A 16,144-nucleotide genomic window follows, 5' to 3' on the forward strand; every position below is an offset into this window, starting at 1 on the left:
GAAAAACTCTAAGATCCTGTTATCTATGTAATTTCAGAATTTGACCATTACAATGACCCCAAGTTTGGCTGGAGATTGTAATTGGACCTGGAGTTCATGAAGTTAAGAGTCTTTGGAATTTGTGATAGATCCCATTTCTGTTGCAAACTTTGCTGCAGAGAGGACTAGACAGTTTTCCACTGGTATTAAAAGATAAATCGGTGTTGTCATGCCATGGTCAGATGAATTTGTCTTGTTGTGTGGGTACCCATTAGTTCAGTATTATAAGTTACACACTGAAACATCTGAATTAAGTGTGGCCCTGGAAGAATATACAGCAAAGTACTGTTCCTGCCATACATGGAATACGCATACAGATACAGAATATAGTACGAGGCTAAATTAATTCAGTCAGGCAACAAGCAGGCTCAAACTTCCTTTCTAAATTAGGTTGGGATAGAGTGACCAGATATCCCAATTTTATAGGGACAGTCCCGATTTTGGGGGCTTTTTCTTACATAGGCACCTATTACTCCCCACCCCCGTCCCGATTTTTTTACACTTGCTATCTGTTCACCCTAGGTTGGGACCACAAAGTTCTCTGGAGGTCATGTATGGGTCACATGGTCAGATTACAAGGTAGATGGCTGTCAAATCAAAGTCTAAGTGGATCTTTTATCTCTCTATATTGTAAATGTTGTTTTCCTAGATTGAGGAAAAACTGTCAGAGCTGTCAGAGCTGATGAAAAAGGTGAAGGAGAGCTGGGATGTGAGGAAGGAGCTGTATGAGGAAAATTGGGAGATCCAATTACTACGGCGAGAGATGGAGCAAGCAGAGGCATGGCTGGCTGCCAAGGAGAGCTTTCTCTCAGATCCTAGCTGTGGGGTGAGTAAGGACAATATAACACTATTAAAATGCCTCTCTGTATAGGCAGACTACTTGAATTGTGCACCATCTCAGGCAACCTCATCCCTGAGAGATTCTGTTGGATGTTAATCACAGTCCAAACATTGAAGGCTGAGTAACTCAGCTTTGGGATTTTCAAAAGGTAAGTGCTATGTCCTTTTAAAGGGTTTAGCCTGGGGCAGGAAAAGTAACTAATGGAGTAGTGACCTGTTTGGCAAAAGATGGGGGAAAATTCCTACCCATTCCTTAGCTTAGTCAGGGATCCAGAAGAAGGTTCTTACCCCTTCATATGAGGGAGCGAGCCTGATTTGAAAAGAAGGGATGATTTTTCCTTTCTTGGGGGGTGGGAGGATTTGTGTACATGGCTTTTCCAGCTTGCCCTAGAAATCTCTGTTCTTGCACCAGCTTCAACAGCTTTTTTCTCTGTGGCTGAGAGGGTAGAATGACACTGCCATGCACTTGGGCATGGAGGCCCAATGCAGGGACAACAGAGGCTCAGTTGTGAGATCCCTGCTGTGGTCGTGGGTGGGGGGCAAGACAGGAGTAAACCATGTGTCTGCCATAAACTTTAATCCAGGAGTTTATCCTGGGTGCCATTGAGTATATTGTAGCAGCCCGGATACCGCATGGAAATCATGATACCTTATGCAAGCCATGCTGGTGGTGATATTGCAGGGCCTTTATTCCACAGGACAGAGCAGAAGGAGGGAGAGAAGCTTCACATGAATTGCAACATTTTTAAACAATTAGTGACTCTTACAGAGGATCGTTTCACTGTGAAAGATACGGCACTCCAGTGAGGGCTGCACTGGTGGGTTCCAGTAAGGGCTGACAAAGCCAGCAGCTGGGGAGAATGAAGTCTTGTCAAGTTAGCCTTTATTTTCATGTACCACATTCAGCCCAGGGACCACTCATTTTAGAAGTGTAAGTTGAGACTTTGAAAGCCAGCTAGGGGATTTAAACACAAACTCTCATTAATTTTAAAGGGAGTTATGTGGCTAAATGTACTCGTTTGCTTTGAAAATCTCAGTCATAGTCTTTTCAGGAACAGTTATTTTTGTCTCACTGTATTCCTGTATCTATTGTTGATTTTTTTTCCACTCAGGATTCAGTGTCTGATGTAGAGGAACTACTGAAGAAACATCGGGACTTTGAGAAGATGCTTGCAGCCCAAGAGGAGAAGTTTGTACAACTGAATAGGAAGACAAAGGTGAGGGGGAAGAAGACTGATGGATTAGTAAATGAGGCAGGGGTTTGTCATGGGGTGAGATGGACTTTTTAGGGGGTTGGGGCTCAGCTGCTCCTGTGCTAAACTCAGCTCACCTCCCGACATGGAGATTAGTGGTAAAGGACCAGGTGACTAAGAGGAGACCTGCTGGGAATATAAGAGCAGACTGTAATTCAGAGAAGACTAGACTGACTGAGGAAGACTCCAGGGAGAGCAGACCTGGGACCTGGTGTTATGCCAAGAGCAGGAGGGCAGAAAGGAAGGCTGTGAGCATAGGAAGAGGCCTTGGGAAGAAGAGGACAATACAGTTTGGACTACAGACGTCTAGCTGCTTAGAGTTCCCAGGGCTGGGAATCCATAGTAGAAGGTGGGCCCTATGCTGTCAGATACATTTTTATAAAGGCCAATAGAAAATGCATCTGAAGGTAATCCTAACTTTACATGTGCACTTATAGATCATACTTGTAACCCTTGTGTCTTGCAGAGGGAAATGAAGATACTGAAGCAGATTTATGCTGAGGAGAATGGGCAAAAGGAGAGAGGGAAACTCATTAGGGTCCCGTCTCTGAGAAGGAAGCCTTCAGACAGAAGGAAGCCATCCTCCAGACTGATAGAGATAAAGAGAACTAGACCATTGCCATCTCTATCCTCCTCACCCAGCCTCGCCTTGAGAGATCCCCTTGAAACTATTGTCTCTCCAGTCCAAAAGTCCACAGAGGCATTCCAGCAATTCGGGTCTGGGGAAAATCCAGAGATGTTGCCCAGCACCAATGGAGAAACGAAAGTTGTGAGGAGGCTCAGTGAGATTAACACTCAACCTACGCCAAAACTGATGGGCCTGCAAGTCACATCCTTGGGAAGCCACATCTCTCCTCCCAGTCCAGTAAACAGACAAACTGCCACCAGTTTGTTAGAACCATATTCCAAGGACCTCTTATCACCCCATGAGAAAAAGCTTAGCAATAACCCCGTCTCTAACCTGGAAATAAAAGTTGTGAAGACTCTACCTAGGTCTAGCCAAAGGTCATTAGATCTTTCTCCACATTTACCACAGTCCAGTTCCTCTCTTGAGAAGTCAGAAAATGACCTTTTGGTAAGTTCATCTACGTTCACAGAACCTCTACAGCCACCCCATTGAAGCAATACCCAGATCTATATCTTACTAGCCAGCTTAAGAAGTGTGAGAAAACTACAAAGATTGACCATATACACATATATCCCTAGTGGATCCAAGCAGCAAGAAACACTTAATGTGCCTTTGCTGTATACTTTCTAAATTATCCGGAAACATAGTGATGTAAAGCAGTTGTATGCCTGCAGTCTATGGAACCTTTTTAATAGCCTCACTTCAATAGACATTATTGCTACCTAATATGGCAATGAGTGATATTCTGTCTCTTTCGCTAAGAGGAGTATGTTGCTCACAAAAACGTCTTTCCCCTGAAGCCAAGAAGCATCTATTCTGATTGATACTTTCTTTACACATACTTGGAATGACATCTAATCCCCATGATGAGACTGTTAGGTTAAATCTTGTCCAGTAATATTTTAATTGAATTTATGTCCCAGAAAATATATCATGCCATACATCACTCTTCACTTTAATGAATAACAAATAGCATTCAAAATAGACCAACTTAATTTAAAAATGCAAATATTAATCAATAGGAGCAAATTTTTGGCTGTTGAAAACACATTTGCCCAGTTGCATCCACTGAACCTCTCATTTGCTTGTGCAAATAGTGAGTGCCAAACTAGATAATCTTATCCCTTTAGTAATTTATATTTTGCATGTAGTTACCTGATTTGACTGCACACAGGTGGGTTTTTTGTGTAATATTGAAGGAGACTGATATACAAAAAGAATATTGATTTAATTATGCAGCCAGTTAGAACAAGTTTGAACAGTAAAGGTTCTATGTCCTAATACATTAAAAAAATACATTAAAGAACTTTACTAAGGTCTCAAACTAAGCATTCAGACGTTAAGAAATGCCAGAATTAGAGCTGACTGAAAAATAGAATTTCCTTCCTGTGAGAAATTCTGAGATTTCTCAATCTCATTTAAAGTTCTCATGATAAATCTCATGATAAAGTTCAAATGAATCATTTCAATAACTTTCCATAGAAAATTTTGACAAAAATCAATGTACTCCTGCAATGTTTCAATTTTGTCTAATCAGCATTTTCCAGTGGAAACCTGATTCATTGGAAAGTTTTCACTTAACTCTAGATCAAATAAAGGTTGTCTGTGCAACCTTAATCTGGCTCCTTTGTGCATATGCATTATTATTAGACTTGGCAGAATCTGAGGGGGTTTTTAAAATAATTTAGATGGATAATATTGATGTTTATTTTTAAGCATTTGTTTTAGATTTTTATTTATATAAATTTTCAGTGGAAAGAAATTATGGGAGATTAGACAATGGGGAGGGTGAGACAATAATTATTTAATGATAGTAGACATTGAGATTCAAAAAGTTAAAACTTTATAACCATTAAAATACAAATTGTTCACATCACATGTCAAAATATACAAAGTGAATATCCTTAAAACAAACTCTAGTAAGCATCATTTTTCTTACTTCACCTATCTGTAAATTTTTATTATTATCAATGGAAATGTTTTGTTTGTTTGTGTGTGGATGGTGAAATCGACATTTATTGATAAAAATCTAGTCCTTTCAAGCCTAATTATGATACAGTCTTTATGATACGGTCCTAGTTTCTCTACCTGCCCCCTCCTCCATTGGCTCCTTGTCCCAATCTTTCCACCTGTACCACCTCCTTCAACTTCTTCTCTAACTCAGTCTTTTTTTAAAATGAGCAAAATGACATTTTTTTCACATACCTCATCTTGAGAATAGCTGAACCAGTTTTACTGACATTTTTCCAAAAGCTTCAGCCTCAGGCAGCCACCCAGAATCAAAAATTTCAGCCTGAATGATTAAAGTTTGGCAAAGTTATGAAAGCACATTAAAACAGGTTAATACTTTGAAAAATGTTGGGGACCCTGAAGTGTAGGTGTTTCTACCTGTACCACATATAATATAATGGTTGTTTTTTCTCTATGATCAATCTCTGTGCAATTCAGCACCCTTTTCTGAATGCTAAATGATGATGATATAACACAAATTGCCATATAACAATCAAACAAAGAATTATTTTTTGCAACAGCAGTAAAGAAAGCTAATGGAATGTTGGCTTGATTTGTTTTAAGAGAGTTATAGCATGTAAATCAGTAAGCAGCAGCATAATATTCATGGAAACACTGAGATTACATTTGGAATACAGTGTCCTGGTTTTGTTACCTTACTGGAATGCAGAAATGTAACAATAGAAGTCAGAGAGTACAAAATAAGGCAGCAGGGATGATAAATAGAATGGAAGGACTCGCATATGAGAGGATATATTGACAACACAGATTATTTAGAGAAGTACTTTAACTAGTTAAAGTTTATTATAAAATTACACTAATGATCTACAATAACTGGTCAGACCAGTACTTGCGGATATAGGTATACATTAAGAGGGACCATATGAAGATTTTTAAGAAACTCTTAATGGTATTTTATTGGTGAATAGGTGGAATGGTAGTATTAATGACAAAGATCCTCAGACATGCCAGAACTGCATAATACATTGTTATAGAAATATATGTATTATACAATACTATTGTCATTTAATTTTTAAATAATAATTTTTAATTATAGTAGTGCAAATTAGCATCCAAACCCATAAAACAGTTCTTTTTCTCCAGCAGTCTCTTCTACCACACAGTGCCAGAGTCAGATCCCTGGACATACCTTCAGACAGGATCTAGATGGCAGCAACCAAAGTAAAATATTTTGTAAAGGATTCAGATTCACTTCTAAGCATTGTATAAAAACATACTTGTTAAGATTGTTTCATATAGTCACATTATATTACACCACAAAATGCAGTATCACTCCAAGTAAGCTTATGTGTAGACTGGGAAAGAGACCTTTGGTACACAGTGGTGAAACTAATCATATGAGTAGATTGTCCAGTGTAGGTGTGAAATATCTTCATTCAGGCACTAAATTAGATTTGTGAATGTGATCTACAGAAGGCTTCCAGGAGCATAGAAAAGGCAAAGGCTAAAGGGAAAAAAATGGCCTGTTTGGGATATATCTGAAGTTTTGAAAAGACTTCTTTAAAGTGAAACTGTAATGTCCTTGTGTGTTTCAGGTTTCTATAAGTCATCAGAACATGGAGGGGTTACTAGAAAAGAGGGACCAGCTCCTTCCAGGACGGAAGCAGGTAGAATCAAATGCACTCACTTCATGATCAGCCACCATTCCTTGCATTATGACCAAATAGCTACAGAACCTGACTCCAGGGCCGGGGGCGGGGAAACCTTCACTGGTGAAGCTCTGAGAACTGAGGTCCTGATACAGTTCCCACAGAAGCCAGTGAAAGGACTCCCTTGACTTCAGTAGGTGTTGGATGAGGCCTGGAATGAACAAGATGTCTGAATTCACTTATCTGAGGGATCTTCCAGCTCTGGCTTAGTTCCCATTGACGGGGCACTTACTGGAACCAGTGACTAAATGAACATGTAGACTAAAATCCCCTTCAAAAAGAGTAAAGCTCTGATGGCAGAGAGAGCCTCTAATTTAATGAGCTTGGATATTAATTTCTGCTCATATTAGAAAAGGGTGTTTCTTCCAGTTGATGGTTGAGTAGTAAATTGGTGGGTTAGTTTCAGGATGTCCAGGGCTGAATGAAATTAAAGATTGAATTCCCCTCTTACCCTAAAATAGAATCCCATTTCCAAGTCAGGGCTGGCATCAGTGAAGTAACATTTACCACAGATGGGAAATTTCTGTGCCATTTTTATCAGTCACTATCTACCAGTGCATAGATTTTTGCTAACAAAGTCTGTGTGGGCCTTGGACATAGGCAGGACTCTTAGACTGTTATTCCCTGGGAATAATTATTTATCTGAAACTTTTAACCTGACCTAAGCTAATCCACACTGGTCTTTATTTCCTATGCAAAATAGAGTCTACTGTCACCCTGTTACGGATACACAGGTGAAACCCCAAGTTAAATTAACTATGTTAGTGAATTCTCATCTCACCCATTCACACAAAAAGAAGAAATAGAATAAATTCATAACATAAATTGTCCTCACATCTTCCTTAACAATTCCCCTTTCCTCTTTCATTCATCAGACAACTCTTGGCACAATAAAATACTAGCATCTTACATTTAGAGAGCACCTTTCATCCAGCAGGATCCCATAGCACTTCACAAACGTGTCACCTGTTGCTGACATTCAACCACCTTCTGGGGTGGAAAGTAGCAGCTGCTTTTAAAACAGTAAGTGGGGAAGAATTCGATATCCATTGAATACATTGAAACTTTAGGAAGATTATAATGACCAAAATTGGAATATGGATAGCTCACTAGAGCCAACTCTCCAATTAGATAAAGTGAAATGGCATCTTCAAGAAGCAGAAATAGAACGCTGGGTGTATATCTTCACTAAAAGATGGAAGGAACCAGCTATTTAATGCCTGCTTCCAGCAGGCTGTCATTAGTTCAGCACTGACTTATGTGGCTCCACTAATGGAATCACTCAAACCACTTCCTACAGTGGATTGGGTTTCCTTGGTAATAGCCTAGGCTGACCATTCCTGGCTTCCGAGAGCTGATGAGGTCCGAGCCCCAGGTTGCATGGATAGAAGCTGCATATCGAAGTGTATGTTACTGATGTATCTACAGATACCATTATGATTATATTTTATTATCCTTTTTGTTCATGTAGCCACGCTCAAGGTCTTGGAACTCTTATTATGTAAAACTCAACAAACAAAAACTTGACTTCTACAATCATGAAAGGGAAGCGTCTAAGGTAATTTGTTTCTTGAATCTTCACGTAATCTCCAAAGATGGTTTAAGATTTGTTCTCTGTTTTTCCATTCTAATCTCTCAACTTCTTTTAAAAGAAAACATAGGAAATGAGACATATTTGCTTTTGATTAGACGGGGGTTAATTTTTTTCATGTATCAGTTGGTGGAAACTTAGTCTGATCAGTGCAGCTTCCAGCTATAAGGTTGAGAAAAGGGGTTTTGAGATTTACTGAACGTTCTCTCATTTGAGTAGTGCCTTCAAGACACAATGAAGTACCGGTTCTTCAAACTGTATGAAGGATGGATCTTGTGCAGTTCTTCCTACCAGGGGACCTAGTGACAGTGTTAGGAATAGTATGAATGATGGTATCAGTGTATGTTCACAGTGCATGGATGAGACTGAATCCTAAAAGGCAGGGCAATTAGGACATTCATTGTAATCTCTTCCTCCTTCAGAACGTAACTACAAGCCCATCAATCAGTGTTGCTGATGCCAAGTGTGAGAGGCTGACTGGCTATGCCAGGAAAGAGAACACCTTTAGTTTACGGTAAATCATACATCTAGACCTGCTAGCAAAACCTGTCTGGCTGCTCTGCAACGTAGCAACTACTCGCAGCCATACTCATCCAAGCCTATCCCAGAAAACACTGTGGTATGGCAAAGCTGAAGAGTGCTATCTGTGTAGGAATTTTCAAATACTGCAGTTCCAGCCTTTCTCAACAGGACAATAATGTAGATGTTTAGACTAATTTGAATGCCCTTCTTCCTATCCCTGCTGTTTACAGGTTGAGTGATGGGGCAGAATACTACTTTGCAGCACCTTCTCAGAAGCTGATGGATGAATGGATACAAGCGCTTAGGAGTGATATAAGTAGATCATCATTTATTTGTAAGGGGTAATTGTTTAGTTTAGTGATGATGATAGGAGGGGAGAAGAACTAAAAGATGTTGAAATCACAAGCTGTCCCTTGTGTGGCGCTCTTCTTTTAAACGTGTTTGAGTGTCTCATTTGCGGGGAGCCTAGTTTTCTGGAATTTTAAAAACAAATTCTGTGATTTAAAGAAAACATAAGAATCTGTGTTTTTTCACAATTAAAATGAAATGCTGAACTTCCCTAGCCACAATATATATTGGTATCATTTGAACACAATGTTTTATTGATATATTTTCAATTTTTAAGCAAGTTCGAAGTCTACCAGGGCCATCAGTCATTATAATAGAATAAAATTAACAGAATGATCCAGTCACAGTTCATTGTTTCTTTACTGTTGTCGATGGCCCTGCTGTTTCAGCCTCTTGTTTTCATTTCTTGTCATTCAGTTTAAGTTTAATGCTTTCCATGCGTTCTGCAGTTGTCTGCTTATGAACGAAATCTACAGCCTTGCTGCATACAGTACAGAACAGCATATTACCATCAACATGAAATTTGTCCTTGCCAAACCCAGAGACATGGTCCTTAGTGGGGATTTTTACAATTTTTGGCATTTTTTCATAACTTTAATTACTCATGACTGGAGGCTGACATGAAATCTGAAATGCATTAAAACATGAACCCCTCTATGCCATTGAGTAACCTCTGTATGCCGGAAGCAGTTTATTGGAGTATGTTTAGCTATACATATTTAAATCACATTCAAAAATCAACCACAAGAGTGTGAGGTTGCATGCACTGAATAAGTGACACTTGTACTTTCAGTAAAATTTAGTTAATAGTTAATATAGGTTTTTATTTTTTCACAAAATGTAAAAATGCAAATTCCACGATTTTCCGCATTTTTCCATGGCAAATGGATTTCTAGGATCCCTGCTCGTCTGTGTCACCCATAGAGAATAGTACACACTGAGGCACTTGATAGCTAATGTGAAAGATACGTCTACACTGCAATTGGAAACCCATGGCTGTCCTGTGCCAACTGACTTGGGCTCATCGGGCTCGGGCTAAGGGGTTGTTTAATTGTGGAGTAGGCATTCCTGAGCTCTAGGACCCTCCCACATCTCAGGGTCCAAGACCCTGGCTGCAGCCTGAGACTGACTATCTTCATTGAAATTAAATAGCCCCTTAGCCCAAGCCCTGCAAGCTTGAGTCAGCTGGCATGCGCCAGCCATGGGTTTTTAACTGCAGTGTAGACATACTCTTGGGGACCTCACAGTAGAGTCCCCAGAGTGACATTGAAAGCCACCTCTTGGTTGTAGTGTGGCTTGAGTCAAGATACTGGCTGGGGAGAAATGCACAATGGCTACTTCCATTTTTTCCAGCCTTCACGTAGACAGGCCTTGGCTCTTGATTGCTCCCTTGTGGGTCCAATCCCTATTCTGAAAACCTCAGTAAACAGTGATGGCTTCTGTGGCATAACGAAAAAGGGCAGAAATGCAGTGATACCTGCAGCTCAAAGAAATATACAGTGGATATAGGAATGACTGACTCTGCCTCTCCTTCTGATTCAAACATGTTTCCTGTATTTTCTTTGACCCTGCAGGCCATGGTAACAGTCAAGGTTCTAAAGTGATGGCACAACCAGTCACTCCAAATACAGAGAGGCCTCAGACCAGACCTTGGAGCTTCCCAGATGGAGGGCCTGCTGAAAGACAAACCAGCAGAGGCTTACTACCCAGGTGGGGACTGTATACTGCTGAGCTGGTCTGATTTCATTTTTGCCAGTAGCTAGGCAGTGCTCAAATACAGGATGATGCCAGATAGACAGGCTTGGTATTAAAAAGACCAGTTCAGTTTTCAGTATTTCACAGCCTGTAGGACTATATTGTACAGTAACTTCTCTGATTCAAATTTATTTGAGCATAAGCTTTTGTGAGCTACAGCTCACTTCATCGGATGCATCCGGTGAAGTGAGCTGTAGCTCACAAAAGCTTATGCTCAAATAAATTTGTTAGTCTTTAAGGTGCCACAAGTACTCCTTTTTTTTTTTTTGCGAATACAGACTAACACGGCTGCTACTCTGAAAGTTCTCTGATTCAGTCCATTTTGAAAGTTACGACATGAAAGTTTGAAAGTTACGACATGCTAAAGGCATGCAAAAAGTCCTTAACAAGGTCATCCAAATCCTCCCCTTGGGTGATGAACTTAAACTAGGCACACAATGGCCTCTTTACATATTCAAGTGTGAATCTGAGAATCCAAATGCAGCATTTGAACATACTGTTTGTGTCTCTGTGGTAGAAAATCTGGCCCATGGTGTAAATCCATTTCTGCTGCACATGGAGTGTGCAGAAATCCTACAAGTTGTGATATGAAAACAGCCCCTAATGTCTAGTCTATTGTACTGGAAGGATCCATGTTCCTAAACTTCATGAGCTGTTTTCAGAGTAGCAGCCGTGTTAGTCTGTATTCGCAAAAAGAAAAGGAGTACTTGTGGCACCTTAGAGACTAACAAATTTATTAGAGCATAAGCTTTCGTGAGCTACAGCTCACTTCATCGGATGCATTTAAAATTAAATGCATCCGATGAAGTGAGCTGTAGCTCACGAAAGCTTATGCTCTAATAAATTTGTTAGTCTCTAAGGTGCCACAAGTACTCCTTTTCTTTTCATGAGCTGTGTGAGCCATGGACCTGTGAAAACCCAGAGGCTCCTGGAATGTTATAGCACACACAGTATCATGGAAACCAAAAAGACCAGTTTGATTGTCCCAGCCGACTCCTTGTGTTTTGCAGGAGAACTCGCTACCTCATGCCTGTTAATGTGATTAGAACTGCAACATGATAATTGCTAGAGATTTCACTAAGTTTACCAGAGAATTGCAGAGAGTGCCCTTACCATCACGATAGTAACTCAACAAATATTTAGGAATTTAGTCTTGCAAATCCCCCATGGGGTAGGGAAGAATTATTCTCTCATTTTGACTTGTGAGGTACTGAGGCACAGAGAGATTGTGACTTATCCCAGGTCACACAGGAAGTCTGCTGTAGAGCTAGGAAATGAATGCAGATCTCCTGAATCCCGTCCAGGGCCTGAAGCAAAAGACCATCCTTCTTCTCTATATAGATGTTGTCAATGAGTACCAGCTGCGATTGCAGTACAAACACAGATTTACTCATGTTGTTCCCATTGGGATAAATGGGAAACTGACTATTTGACCAAAAGACGCAGCACAAACCTAGTATCAGATTTGCGAAATTTGTCAAGAATATTTCCAGCTCAGTCACAAAATCTGTTTTCCCCCATTATACCATTGTGATGAATGATGATAAAATAATTACTGATATTTTATTTGTCCTTCAAATAAAGTAATTCACCAGAGATAAGTGGGTAGTTGCATTTTGCAAAGTTACTCCTATTCTATATTGCAGACTGGATAGAATAATGCACATATGTATATACAACACATCTTTTCTGTCGGTGGCTATTTTACTTTTGAAATGGTTTCATAACTGAATTGTTTTCAAATACTTACTTTTACTTACTGATTTAATTCATGTCTGAAATGTTACTGAGTTTCTGTGGTGCTATTTGTTGACAGAAGAGCTCCTTCCTTCAAAGTCAGACAAGAGAAAGAATCTGAAAACGTTCCCAGGGAATCAGAGGGAGACACACATGGGAATATGAAGATACCAGCCTCCACCTCTGCCCAGAACCCTGCAGATATGGGTAATAAGAAACTCTGCCTTGATCTGTGTGAGAAGCACAGTACTGAGATTGAGAAAACATGTTTCAAAATGTAGAAAGAGGAAAATGCTGTATCACCCAATATATACCACACCCTTCCCTGCTATGTCTTAATCCCTGTGCTTTTTCACTTTCTCTGGAAATTTACTGATCCATTTTGACTAAATCCTTTTCCCCAGGAGCTTATTTCAGTTGATCATTATACTTCACGTGCCGTAGATCTGCATGTTTTCTGGTTTCACTCCTACAGTAGTTTTCTCTTTATTAGGATTATGAAATACAGGGTGCTTGCTCTCAGGCTCTCTCATGATATATCTGTAGCTATAGATAGATTAAACACACACAAATCTATGTCAAACGAAGGTGAGGCTTTCAGTGTCAAGTACTCAAAAATTAGGAAATGCCAGAATTAAGGTTTCATGTGCAACCTTAATTCAGCTGTCTGGTGCGTATGCGTCATGACAGCCTTTAATTACATGATGACATACTATTTACATACTATACATACTGTAGGAATCCTGCTTCATTCAGTGGACAGTGCTCATGTTTGACCATAGTGGCTCTGTGCCTCAGTTTCCCATCTGTAAAAATGGGAATGATAATCCCTCACCTCTGAGGGCTGTTGTTAAGATAAATTCTATCATGTTTGTTTCTGGTAATGTTAATGTTTACAATGCACTCAGATACTGTAGTGATGAGCCTCACAGAAAAGCCTATGACAAAAATGATGATTCTGTGTCCAGAGCAGAGTTTGAATAGGATGCAGTATAAAATACCTGGGGGCACACACTGAACAAAGAGGAGAAAACAAAATATCGAATAGGTGTTCATTATCTGAGCACCATCCATCCTGGGCACCAAATGAGGCAAGGGTCCAGTGGCAAAAAAATAAGTATGTGATTGTGTAATTAAATAGTGTATCATAATGCGTACACATCAGGGATCAAATTAAGGTTGTGTAGTGTTATTGTGAACTGTTTAAAAGCAGCTGCTATTTTCCACTTCAAATAGCTGAAATGTTAGTGAGGTGCTGTGGAATCCTTCTGGAGGAAAGGTGTTATCTAAATGTAAGATAGTATTTTATCATGCCAGTAAGTAGTGTTGACCTGTTTGGTGAATGAGGAAGAGAACAGGGGAATCCATCAGGAAGATGTAAGAAGGGTTATTCTGTCCATTTATTCTTTTTTTTTCTTCTTCTTCAGTATTGGTTTGGACACACAAATGCCACATGTTTTTCAGTGTTTATCTGAACACCTAATCCCCTCTGCCAAATGAATGGGATTGGGTGGTCAGGTGTGAACTGTGGGCAACCCATCTGAACACCCATGGAGCAGTCGTGCATATTCACATAGAGGAGTGTTCATTGGAAATGCCTAGCTACAGATTCATGACTGAAAGTGAACAGCATGACACATTGATCTCTGGTTGTTGTGTCCTCCCTAGCATATGGTCATTAAATAGCTCATTCCTGATACCTCTTCTATGCTCTTGATGGAATAAGACCCAGTGACTCTCTCACTGAGCACACCATCTAACACTTCCCACACACACACTCACTACAGAAGTATGATGGGAACTCTGAGCCAGACAGTGCAAGATAATTAACAAGGTGGGGAAGGAAATGAGGACTGTTGCTGGCACTAAACGAGTGCATAACAGGATGCAATTGTGAATGAGTAACATCCTGCTGCAAATAGTCTTGTAGGGACTGATCAACAGGGCTTGAGACAAGGGGTATCTGCAGTATAAACAGTCCTGCTTGTTAAATAAAAGAGTAGTTTCAATCAGTATAGCAAAAGTCAGTCGGGAAGAAGATGATGTAACGTTTGGGGGCAACTCAGACCAGTAAAGGGTTCTGTCACTGCCTGCCCTGTAACCTAGGGGGCCTCTGTGCTGTGCAGCTATGGTTCATTTCCCTGATACCACTAGACAGCCCACAAGCATAAGGTCTCACCCTGACTCTCACCAGCCTAGTTACTTTTTGCAAGGTGACACCAATGACACTTCCAGTCCTGAGTCTCCCCAAATACGTCCTCCCCGAGTTTCTCAACTACCAGACACGCTATCTTTTCCCCTCTATTTTGTCACCCCCAAAGCAGAGAAACCAGCCCCCTGGAATCCGCTTTCTTTCTCCCACAAATTCCACATGGTTTGCACACTGGAGACCTGCCTGAGGTAAAAATAAACAAAAAGTTTATTTAATAGAAAAAGCACAGATTCAAAGATGAAATGTTAAGGGAAAGAACATATAGGCAAGCTGCACAGAAAATAAAAATGAAGAAGCAACCTCATGCTTTGCACATTCATATTAAATAAAATCTCTTTTCTAATAAGAGTTACTTACGGCCTTAAAACAGTTTCCCAAGCTATAGGAGGGATCCAGCATTCAGACAGCCTCCCACCTCGAGACTGTCCCCCATGTTCTGGGTGGTCTTCAGTTCAACCCTTTCCATTTTAAAAGGGGTTCCTGTTTTTTTTCCCTTCAATCACTTTAGATACTCAAAGTGGGAAAAACCACTGTCTTTCTTGTTTTCCAAAGACTGGGGTTTTCTTTTCAGTCTCAAGTTGTCTGTGTCTTTCCATGCACTTTAATGGGCCTCTGGTGTCCCTTCCTGGGCTGGAAAATGGATAGTTACTTGAAGCTGGTTTCATGTAGACACTCTGGGAGATGTTCCTCCCTTTCTGACTGCTCACTGCCCTGCTTTGAAGTGGAGCTAAAGTTGCAGTGTAGTTTTCTATCTATACAAACACCTAAATTCACAATCATAGCCTGTATACATATCTCCTAATGATTGAGTTTAGAAAGGGCTGTGCTTGATATATTTATAATACAACACCATTGCATGCAATCAATTGATTTTACTGTTTATTTTTGGGGTTTAAACCTGTTCTCACACTGGCGTATCTAGACCCTGATTGTTAAAGAGGTAACGTAGTTAAAATTTGCCATATAGTCCCTGCAGCTAGACTCATGCAATTGTCATTATCAGCAAGAGTTGCAGTGTCCCCAATCTTTAATGTTTACAACATATCAAAACTAGCTTTTTGTTTCCTAGCTCCTTACCATCTCTGCTCTCTGACGCAGATTACACAGAAAGCTTACATATAGCAAACTTCCGCCTTGAGAGTCTTTTGTTTTAGTGGTGTCTCAAACTATCATTGTAAACACTGGGAGCAGGGAGCTCAGAAAGGAAATCCATGTGCCAGAAATCTCCCCTGGGAGAGTTTACAAAGCTGGGGTGATTCGACATTCACATCATCCTGGTGAGAACCACGATTGACTAGGAAACATGCTGGGAGTCCCTGAGGGATGATGAGAGCTGGAAAAGGCACCTCCAGCAATAGTGTCTGTACAAAGTCCTTTCATGTTCCCACTGCACTGTTTGTTGGTCTTTCTCGTGGTTCTTACGTTTCTACAGCTGAGAAGTGTGTCAGACATACACAGATTATTAGCTTTTCTTCCACGTGCCCACAGTGCACCCAGAAAAGCAGCTACCTGATACTAAAGCTATACCATAAAAAGCCT

The 16,144-nt window shown here is 40.3% G+C and overlaps 1 protein-coding gene across 1 annotated transcript in view; it reads left to right on the plus strand.

The window, feature by feature from the left end:
- SPTBN5 (spectrin beta, non-erythrocytic 5) overlaps window positions 1-16,144 on the plus strand; it is a 145,265-nt gene that overhangs the window by 127,009 nt on the left and 2,112 nt on the right. The window contains exons 61-69 of the mRNA XM_043516834.1: window positions 689-865; window positions 1,992-2,096; window positions 2,599-3,207; window positions 6,327-6,398; window positions 7,912-7,998; window positions 8,454-8,545; window positions 8,784-8,869; window positions 10,476-10,611; window positions 12,473-12,600. Of these exons, the coding sequence (XP_043372769.1) occupies window positions 689-865; window positions 1,992-2,096; window positions 2,599-3,207; window positions 6,327-6,398; window positions 7,912-7,998; window positions 8,454-8,545; window positions 8,784-8,869; window positions 10,476-10,611; window positions 12,473-12,600 (1,492 nt within the window). The remainder of the gene's footprint in view (window positions 1-688; window positions 866-1,991; window positions 2,097-2,598; window positions 3,208-6,326; window positions 6,399-7,911; window positions 7,999-8,453; window positions 8,546-8,783; window positions 8,870-10,475; window positions 10,612-12,472; window positions 12,601-16,144) is intronic.

Source organism: Dermochelys coriacea, chromosome 6 (assembly GCF_009764565.3).
Source record: "Dermochelys coriacea isolate rDerCor1 chromosome 6, rDerCor1.pri.v4, whole genome shotgun sequence".
In the NCBI taxonomy this organism is placed as follows: domain Eukaryota; kingdom Metazoa; phylum Chordata; order Testudines; family Dermochelyidae; genus Dermochelys; species Dermochelys coriacea.